Raw genomic sequence first — 10,298 nt, forward strand, 5'->3', positions numbered from 1 at the left:
CCTCTCTCTCACTGATTACAACTAAAAGACTCATGATAAAATACAAATGGCAACTACCTGCAGACTCTGAAAAGTAAATAAAGAATTGCGGTAGGGAGTCAAAACTCAGAATGCAAAAGGATGAATTTCCTGGCTTTTTTCTTTTCTTGTGGTTTGTCCTGAGGAGAGGCTCCAGTTGGGAACTGTTGGGTGGCAAAACTCAAATAGAAATCTCATCTTTCTGTGCTGAAAGAAAATAACTGTTAGCCCAGAACTCTATTTCAAGTGAAAATATTTTGAGGAATCAAAGTGAAATAAAGGCATTCTCATATTAAGGAATGTCAACTGACCTGCCAAAAGAAATGCTTGGCAGGGTGTGGTGGCTCATGCCTGTAATCCCAGCACTTTGGGAAGCTGAGGCAGGCGGATGGCTTGAGGTCAGGAGTTGGAGGCCAGCCTGGCCAACATGGTAAAACGTCGTCTCTGCCAAAAACGCAAAAATTAGCTGGGCGTGATGGCGCGCGCCTGTAATCCCAGCTACTCAGGAGGCTGAGGCAGAAGAATCGCTTGAACCCAGGAGGCAGATGTTGCAGTGAGCCGAGATCGCGCCACAGCACTCCAGCCTGGGTGACATAGGCTCACTCTCAAAAAAGAAAAAAAAAAAAAAGGGGGGGGGTGTGGGTGGGGGAAAGACTTAATGACTAAATGAATAAGGCTAGAGAGATGAGTTGCAAGGAATGGTAAGACTAAGGTTCGTAGTCTGTGAACCTAAATGGATGAAAGTTGGAAGAATCAGGTGGAAAAGAACATTTCAAATAGACGATAAAGAAAAGTATATGACCTTTTGAGGCTGTGGTCCGCTTTGTTAAAGAGCAAAAGGAAGCAATTCCTCAAATCGATGCCATGCTCCTCTTCTTTACAACGATGGAATTATTTCGGGAATTGGGGTGGGAGTGTGCTTGAAACCACAGCTCTGGATCCCGGTTTCTTTCTTGAGCTACACTGTTTATTTAGGGCCACTAATTTGATGACTGAGCTTGGGCAAATTGTTACTTACTCTCTATGACTTAATCTTTCCATCTGTACAACGGGGATAATGTGGAATCTGGAGTTTTGTGAGAGTTGAGATAAAATACATGAAAACTTAATGAAATTCAACAAATATGTGGAGTGAAAGATGAACGAATCACGACACATCTCAGGGATTTCAAAAAGTTGTATAAGGACCAGGAGACCCAGGGAGCCGGCGCGAGGCGCTGTCGTTCAATTCTTGGCCCATTTTCCTCATAATGGTTTGGCCGCGTTTTACCTCACGATTCTCTGGTCCCAGGCTGCGGCTTCAGCTCGCTCCGCCACGGGGCGCACATCCGCCATCCTCTGTGGGCTCAGCTAAGCAAGATGCCGAGGCTAGAGAGCCGCGTCCAGTCTCCTAGGCAACCACATCAACTTCCGGCTTGAGCCGCGGTCCGGGTTGGCAAGAGGCCGCGTTGCTGCCACGTGACCCGCGCAGGCGCCTTGTGTGCCGCAGGGCGCGCGTCCGCTGACCGGAACACCGGCCGTGTTGCGAAGTTGGCCTTCCCAGTCCTGGCTTGGGCGGTCCCTTGGGAAGTGGCTCCCCGAGGGACAGCTGGGCCTGGGGGCGGGGCCCGTGCTCGTCTCCGAGCTCTAGAGATTCCGCTGAGAACGGAGAAGCGCGGCGGCAGCAAGACGCCTTCTCTGGAGCCGCCGAGCTGGAGTTGGAAGTGGAGCTCCGTGGGGCTGGGCCCCCGGCTGCGGGGCAGCGGCTCCTGCAGCCTGAGGACCCGGCGGAGAATGAGAAAGAGCCGGAGACGGTGGCGGTCTCCCAGCCGAGCGGTGGGACCGGGAGCATGCTGCGGTGGTTCACCACTGTGATCCTGTTTTCTTGCTTCCTGGGGCTGGTGAGATCCCGGGCTGCAACCCTCCCAGGCCGGGGCGTTCGAGTCTTGCCTTCGCCACTTGCAAACTGACCTTAGGCGCGTTACCTAATCTGTCTGGGCCTCAGTTTCATCATCTGGAAAATGGGCACACTTCTAAAGTTGGAGTGTTACTGTTAAGTGCAAGAGATTTTCTGAATATGTTTTTCAGCTCCAGCAAGCCTTTTTAATTTTTTTATTGAGACGGAGTCTCGCTCTGTTGCCCAGGCTGGAGTGCAGTGGTGCGATCTGGGCTCACTGCAGTCTCCGCCTCCCGGGTTCAAGCGATTCTCCTCCCTAAGCCTCCCACATAGCTGGGACTACAGGCGTCCGCCACTATGCCTGGCTAATTTTTGTATGTTTAGTAGAGGCGGGATTTCACCATGTTGGCTCGGCTGGTCTCAAACTCCTCCTGACTTCAGGTGATCCACCTGCCTCGTCCTCCCAAAGTGCTGGGATTACAGGCGTGAGCCACTGCGCCCGGTCCAGCGAGCCTTCCTACTTCTTCGTGGGATGGGAAGGTTGCAAGTTGCCCAGGGCTTTGGTCGCTGCTCTCCTCACCCCGTCACTCAACCCCCAAATTATTACACAGAAAAACTGCTTTTCTTCTTCCTGGTGGTCTGACTTAATTCGTACAACTGCTTAATTTTGCAGATAAGGGAATAGGCCCAGAGGGGAAAGTGACTTTTCTGGATCACACAGCTGGTTACTTAACCAGCCAGGAATATGATAGGGCCAGGAATATGTCTCTTACTTTGCCCACAGCCCTATTTATTAATAAAACCAACTTGAGATTCTTAAATGTTTTTCTTGGAGCAAACTGCAAGGCTAGAAGCGACTTTTGCCAACCCCCTGGGCCGCCCCTTGATTCACTTTTGGGAAACCTCCCTCTTATCACCTGATATATGATCCTTGGGGAGTTGGGAGGATAAGTCCTCTGAAGAGTCATTTGTGGTCACTTAGCATCTCAGGGACTCTGAGCCAGAATTGTTTCTTTAGAGTATTTTGATTAGGGGCAGTGGGGAGGGGTGAAGAAAGAAATCACTTCAGACTTTTGGTGAGTCTTCACTGAGTGTCAGGTCTGTTGTAAATCCTTTGAAGACATGAACTAATTTGATGAGATTCTGTGCTCAGACTTCTCTCGAAGTACTAGGTGCTTGCTGTGCACCTGGACCCACATTGGTCCTTGGTCTTGGACTGTTAATGATTGGGCAGGGGGCGCACTTCATACATTTAGAGCAGAGCAGGGCAATTAGAATCAATGATATTCTGGAAATGTAGACTGATTGGAAACATTTTTTTGTGTCCAATGAATTTCCTCTGAAAGTCAACTGTAATCCTTACTTCTTGCTAACACTGCATTGTCTGAGTAAAGTGTTGTTGTTAAACTCATTCTATACTTGGGCATATAATATTTTCTAAGCAACCTTTACTGACTGTAATTCTGATGGCTTGGAAGAAAAGTGTAGATTTAGAAACATTTAAATTGTTTATCTCCTGCATGTTTTATATGTATAGTTCAGGGGAAGGACCCCATATGCATCCAGAAATATTGCTGTTTAACAACACCAAAAAAAGGAATAATATTTTGATGTTTTGATGTTTCCCAGTGGCTCAGTCAGAACTCACTACGGCCTCAACCTCAAGGCTTAAGCAATCCTTCCACCTCAGCCTCTCTAATGACTGGGACTACAGGCATGCGCCACCACACCTGGCTGTATTTTTTAATATTACATTTTATTAACAATACAGAATAGTCTTTTAAAGATATTGTTCAGAAAAGAAACAGGATTGGAACAACAAAATTAATTTCGTAAAAATTGAGAGGTGTCAAAACAAAAAAAAGTTTTAGTCAAAACTAAAAAACAGTAGTCTAATTCCCTGCATTACATTGTAAATCCCAAGCCCTGTCCCCCTTTTTTATAGTGGAAGAAGCTACTACATAGTTAGACAATATTTTAATTATTGTAAGTAAAAGCTTTTGTCTTTGTAAATTTCAGGGATTGAGTGTTGCTATACTCGGACCCACGTTTCAAGATTTGGCAACAAATGTGAACCGAAATATCAGTAGTCTGTCTTTCATTTTTGTGGGTCGTGCCTTTGGATATTTGAGTGGCTCTGTGATTGGTGGAGTTCTTGTTGACGTCATGAATCATTTTTTACTTTTGGGTAAGTAAATGCTAAGTTTACTTTCTTTATGACTGTCAGTGAATTTACAACTTGTCTTTGAAAATATGAAAGCACTAGCATGCAGAATGGTTGGCAGCCGAAATGAGTAGTGTTTAGGTGTCCTCAATGGCAGTTGGGTTTCCCTGGTACCTGCTTTCACCTTGACAGCTAGAGAAGATCTGTGCTGGGGCCCTCTGGAAATTTAGATGAGCTCTAAGCCTTCCCAACCACTGTAATTTAGATACCGCTCCTGGATCACATACTGGTTGTCCAAAAAACTCTGCTTATCGGGGTTTAGGCAGATTTCCTGGGGCCACCATAGATCAGCAGGAGCTCCTTGACCCTGCCCAGCCTGCACCCTGCACTGGAAATGAAGATGGGAGGGTGGGTGAACTGATGTAGGCTACGTTTTTGTCCCTACTGCCCCATGTCATCGTTGGACAACACCAGAGGGCTCTGTCTCACCTGGGAAATAGGAGGCAAAGCTTCTTTTTTTTTTTTTTTTTTTTTTTTTTGAGACAGGGATTTTTTTCCTTTTTTTGCCCAGGCTAGAGCGCAGTGATGCAATCTCTGCTCACTGCAACCTCCGCCTCCTTAGCCTCCCAATTAGCTGGGACCACAATGTGAGTCACCACAGCTGGCTAATTTTTGTATTTTTAGTAGAGTTGGGGTTTCACCATGTTGCCCAGGTTGGTCTGGAACTCCCGAGCTCAAGAGATCAGCCTCCCAAAATGTTGGAGTTACAGGTGTGAGCCACCACACCTGGCCTGGCAAAGCTTTGAACATATACTTTAAAAAAAATAAATTGAAATATTTAGAGAAAATTTAGATTAATATGATAAAATTCTTTTGGAAGCAAGAATAATAATTTGTTATTGTTAATGAATTAATAAATAATCCCTCTTATTTCCAAAGTGGGTAGAAAGAACATGTTTCTTATCGTTTCCTCCCTATTTCTCAAACTAATTTATTTAGTAAATTTTTCTATAACCTACTCTAGCAGTTGCATTTTATTTTTGTCTTTTTAATTTTTTGCCTCATGTCTAAAAATTTCTTTTAGGTTCTTCAATGTGAATAATTTAAATTAATTTTGGCTTGTCTCCTTTGGTATAAAACTTTGCCTTGTGGTATAATTTACAGTTGGATTATTAGCAGTGCTGGAAATGTATTTGTGTTATAACTATTTATATTTCATAGTCCATAAAGATTATAAAAGATTCCAATAACGTAACCACTTTTAGAAGCGAAAACTCTCATCTACTCATTACCTAATTTAAATTTGACCTTATTTTGCATGTTTGGACATTTATGATGTTGACTTGATCTATGACTTTGCATGGATATTATTTTTTATAGTTGACTTTCTACCTTCTCAGGAGTGTCAATGTTGGCTACCACAGTTGGTCTTTATCTTGTTCCTTTTTGCAAGACAGCAGCATTACTCACTGTCATGATGTCTGTCTTTGGTGCTTCAATGGGCATTCTGGATACAGGTTAGTGAGCTCTTTGTGTCATCTCTGGGAGTAGGGACTTTCTACTAGAAGAAGTACAACAGATAATGTTAAACGATCACTTGCAATGCCACGTAAAATGACACAGACCTACTGAGTTGGTCGTGGAGTCCCTCAGAGTGAATCAGCCTTCTAGCAGCTATTCTTGCTAATTAGGGGGCCTATTTCTGAGCAGCCAAGTCTGAAATGGACTTAAAGAATTTTGCTCTATGAGAGATGGTTGATTTACAATGTCAACAGGGAAGGCCCTGTGTGGGTAATTACAGTGCAGGTGAATAGGCTTTCATTTTGGGGTAGAACTTTATCGTGCTCATATGGGAGGAGTTGACCAAGTTTGGAACCACCGTTTGGCTGAGAAAGCATAGAAACAGCAATCCAGCTTGACATGTACCTTGACTTCCAAGCCAAGAGAGATTCGTGCTGTGGACTAGACTCTCTTTCTTTTCTGTTCTTTTCTGTCCCAAAAGTTTCCGCCCTCCAGCGGTAGATTTTTTCCCGTATCGTCATGTCTTTTAAAACCTACTAAATAACACAGGTTACATTTGTTTATTCCTAAAATCAGCTTTCTACCCTTCCCTTCCCTGAGCTGCTGTTATGTGATCTGTTGGGGAAATATTTTATTTTACTTTGGGCTTAATTTGGTTATGAAATTATAGGGTGGAATTATATATTTATCTGAAAATATCTGTTGGAAAAAAAAGATTGCCCAAGATGTACTGCTTCTTGCCTTTCTCCTCCTAGATGTTTAAACAGTATAAATGCAGTTGCTAAATGGTGTGCTTGTTTCCTCTAATGGGCACACCAGAACCCTGGAGTATTCAGGTTCTTGGATGTACATTTCGTATCTGTTACATACATAAGTAAGTAATTTTCCTCAAGTGGTTACCAAGAGCAAGTACAGAAAACTTTGGTATGGCTACTATCTGATAATAAAATTTTGCCTTCTAAATATATATATGTAAAATATTAATATATGAATATTTCTTCCCCAGTCTGATGTTAGAACTGCATTATAAAAAGCCTCTTGCTAGTGTCCTTGGCTCTCGGAGGTAGTGGTTTACTAGACTGTAGCGTTCGATTTGTGAGTATGTGATGTTATAATGCTTAGAGTTGTCTGGTGGTAGTGGGTTAGAGTTCCTTTTCAGAGTTGATTTAATTGCAGTGTTTGATAATTAGAATATTATAATGCTTGTGCCGTGTAAAATAAACTCACTTCCTTTCTGACAAGTGAACTTTAAAAAAAAAATAAGCGACTTTGTTTAACTTAAATAATTTTTCCCATCTTTCATTGATAGGTGGTAACGTCCTTATCTTGGCTCTTTGGGGGGACAAAGGAGCCCCACATATGCAGGCCTTACACTTCTGTTTTGCTTTGGGTGCCTTTTTGGCTCCACTGCTAGCTAAACTGGCATTGGGTCCGACAGTGTCTGCTGAAAACCACACAGAGTCTGACTTTCATCATCCTGCACTCAACCGATCATCTGACGCTGACTCAGGAGTTCTGTTTGGAGTACCTAATGATATGAATTTACTGTGGGCTTATGCCGTTATCGGAACTTACATGTGCGTAGTTTCTGTCATTTTGTTTGCTCTGTTTTTAAAGAATAGCTCAAAGCAGGAAAAAGCAAGAGCATCTGCTCAGGCATCTCGAAGAGCAAAATATCACAACGCCCTTCTTTGTCTCCTTTTTGTGTTCTTCTTTTTCTATGTTGGAGCCGAGGTAACATATGGCTCTTACGTTTTCTCATTTGCAACCACCCATGTTGGTATGAAAGAAAGTGAAGCTGCTGGGTTGAACTCCATCTTCTGGGGGACATTTGCAGCCTGCAGGGGCCTGGCAATCTTTTTTGCTACATGCTTACAACCTGGAACCATGATTGTGTTGAGTAACATTGGCAGCCTGACTTCATCTTTATTTCTGGTGCTTTTTGATAAGAACCCAGTTTGTCTCTGGATAGCAACTTCAGTGTATGGGGCCTCAATGGCAACCACATTTCCCAGTGGTATTTCTTGGATTGAACAGTACACGACCATCCATGGGAAATCTGCAGCATTTTTTGTAATTGGTGCTGCCCTGGGAGAAATGGCTATTCCTGCAGTGATTGGAATTCTTCAAGAAAAATACCCTGATTTGCCTGTAGTGCTGTATACCTCTTTGGGAGCATCAGTAGCCACTGGTGTTTTATTTCCTGTGATGTATAAATTAGCCACTTCACCTCTTAATCGCCAGCGAAAAGAAAATAGAAAGAGTGAGGACCAGAAAGCTTTGCTTTCTAGCTCCGGGCTAAATGAATATGAGGAAGAGAATGAAGAGGAGGATGCAGAAAAATGGAATGAAATGGATTTTGAAGTGATTGAAATGAATGATACAATGAGGCATTCTGTAATAGAGACATCTGGAAATAGTTTGACAGAGTCCACAGCTGAAATCTGTAACCAGCCCATCAAATGCAGTGGTGTTTGAGTCCTCTCCTGTTAATACTGGCAACTCCCATGTGAAGCACTTGCCTGAAACCAGGACAAAAGGGACTAACATTTAGAGAAGATGGATTACGCACTGACATCCTTGAATAATTGCCACTTCTAAGGAGGCCATTCAGAGCAGAGCATTCGCAGAATTTCACCATGCTTTGGGGATTAAAATTTCTAGATCCAATTATAGCGAATGCTAAAAAGTTTTGAAATGTTCTGTAATTCCCAGAGTCTTCCATAAGTAACCAAATGGTCTCAAACACATACACTGGGATCTTGTTATAAGGCTAGTATTTGGCATGTGACTGATTAGGAAATATTTGTGGTCTGTACCCCTCAGAGCATGCAAAGAGGCGTTTGTCTTTGAGAAGTTGGGTATTCTCATAGAATGAGACCGTGTAGGAGGTGAATTCATTGGTTGAACAAATTATCAGGTATCAATACTTTGCCAGGAAAGTTGAGAATAGTTTCGTAAAAGAAAAATGGAGAGATACTTTTATTAATTGCTTTACCTTATCTGTAGGGTTGGATCATAGAATGCTTATGACTCATTTGATGTCTCACTTCAGTGAAGAGAACACAGAACAGGGCCCAAGGGGCCTGGCTTCAAGCCTTGACTCCTAGCCTTGCCCTCTCACTTAACAAAGGCCTCATTTTTCTCGCCTCCTGATCGGTGATTCTAGAAATGAAAATGAGATGATTTCCAAATTGGGAATCCATAAGTTTTAAAGTTTGTGCAAAATGTCTGCTAGAAATTAGTACAAGGCCCCCCCACCGTTCTTCATTTCAAATGAGAAGTGAAACCAAAATGATAAATAGCTTTAAGAATGTGCTAATGAAAAGAAAAAAAGACAAAAAAAAAGTGCTAATGATAAATGATTACGTCAGTTTAATGTACTTAATGTTTAATACCTTATTTGAATAATTACCTGAATTTAGTACTGCATTTCATTGACTCGTAAGTTGCAGTTTTTGCCCCCACGCTTTTAACGTCTCTGAAATTAGGGCATGACATACAATCAGTGGTCATTTAACATTGTGACAAAGTCCAATTGGCATTTTTTCCCCATATGTATATATTAAATAATGTGTTTTACAATCAGTGGCTTAGATTCAGTGAAGTACAGTAATTCATTCAGTTATGGAGAGGATACTATCTCTACAGACATTTTAAAAAGAAGTTATTTTTATATGCTAATATTCTGTGTTCAAATAGGATTTGGACACACTATGTTCTAATTTTAAAAGCTGTTTCAGAGTTACATTAGAAGTAGCGCTGTAGATGGAGTCTTTTGAGGTCCTTTGCCTACCTCAGTAACAGAGGCTGGGTCTGAGCCTTGCTCAAGATTAGCTCTTCACCACATCTGGGTGGTGATCATATCGTAATTACTGTAAACCAGGTTGCAAGTGTAATGTACAGTGAGGCACAGTCTTTTCCAGTGATTGGAATACTTGTGTCACCCATCCACAGATTCTCCTTCCTGAGTTCGAAATACCTGGGAAACCAAAGTAAAGATTAGAAAGTGATTTGGTGGCTTAGGAGTCAAGGATCAGAAAGGGTATTTCTTATGTGCATGGCAAAATTGGTGCAGACAATCCTTTGAAAACTGCCTAGAATTGATGAAATTTTGTTTACTTCCTCCAGTTTTATGCTGAATAACATCTAATTTCTACCTGATTGGAGTAGTTGTGCTTTCTTTTACTTAATTTCTGTAAATGTGGAATTGTTTTGTCTCAAGTAAAATATAGCATCTTTCTTGACCACTGCCCATTCACCTTATATGCCTGCCACAATGTTGGTTCATGTAATGGCCTAACAATTTTGGAGAGGGCTGGTAGAGAAGTTAATGGTTAAAACCCTCTTGCTCTTTTTATTTATTTTTTTGGAGGGTGGGTGGGTGGAGGACGTTGTCTCTCTCACTCTTACCACCCAGGCTGGAGTGCAGTGGCATGATCTCGGCTCACTGCAACTTCTGCCTCCCTGGTTCAAGCGATTCTCCTGCCTCAGCCTCCTGAGTAGCTGGGATTACTGGCATGCGCCCCCATGCCCAGCTAATTCTTGTATTTTTAGTAGAGAGGGTTTACCGTGTTGGCCAAGCTGATCTCAAACTCCTGATCTCAAGTGACCCACCCACCTCAGCCTCCCAAAGTGTTGAGATTACAGGCATGAGCCACCACGCCAGCCCTTCTGCTCTTTTTATACTGTACTTTTCCCTTAGTTAGAACTTGGAAA

General features: G+C 42.6%; 1 protein-coding gene across 1 annotated transcript; it reads left to right on the forward strand.

Moving 5' to 3' along the window:
* The first annotated feature begins 1,478 nt into the window (after nucleotides 1–1,478).
* Nucleotides 1,479–8,133, forward strand: MFSD4B (major facilitator superfamily domain containing 4B). Its single transcript, XM_017497450.2, is given in 5 exon segments — nucleotides 1,479–1,898; nucleotides 3,914–4,082; nucleotides 5,459–5,575; nucleotides 6,889–8,032; nucleotides 8,034–8,133. Coding segments are annotated over 5 exon segments (1,581 nt in total). The 5' UTR covers nucleotides 1,479–1,847.
* The last annotated feature ends 2,165 nt before the right edge of the window (nucleotides 8,134–10,298 follow it).

The sequence above is a fragment of the Cebus imitator genome, unplaced genomic scaffold, assembly GCF_001604975.1.
Source record: "Cebus imitator isolate Cc_AM_T3 unplaced genomic scaffold, Cebus_imitator-1.0 Scaffold231, whole genome shotgun sequence".
Classification (NCBI taxonomy): Eukaryota; Metazoa; Chordata; class Mammalia; order Primates; family Cebidae; genus Cebus; species Cebus imitator.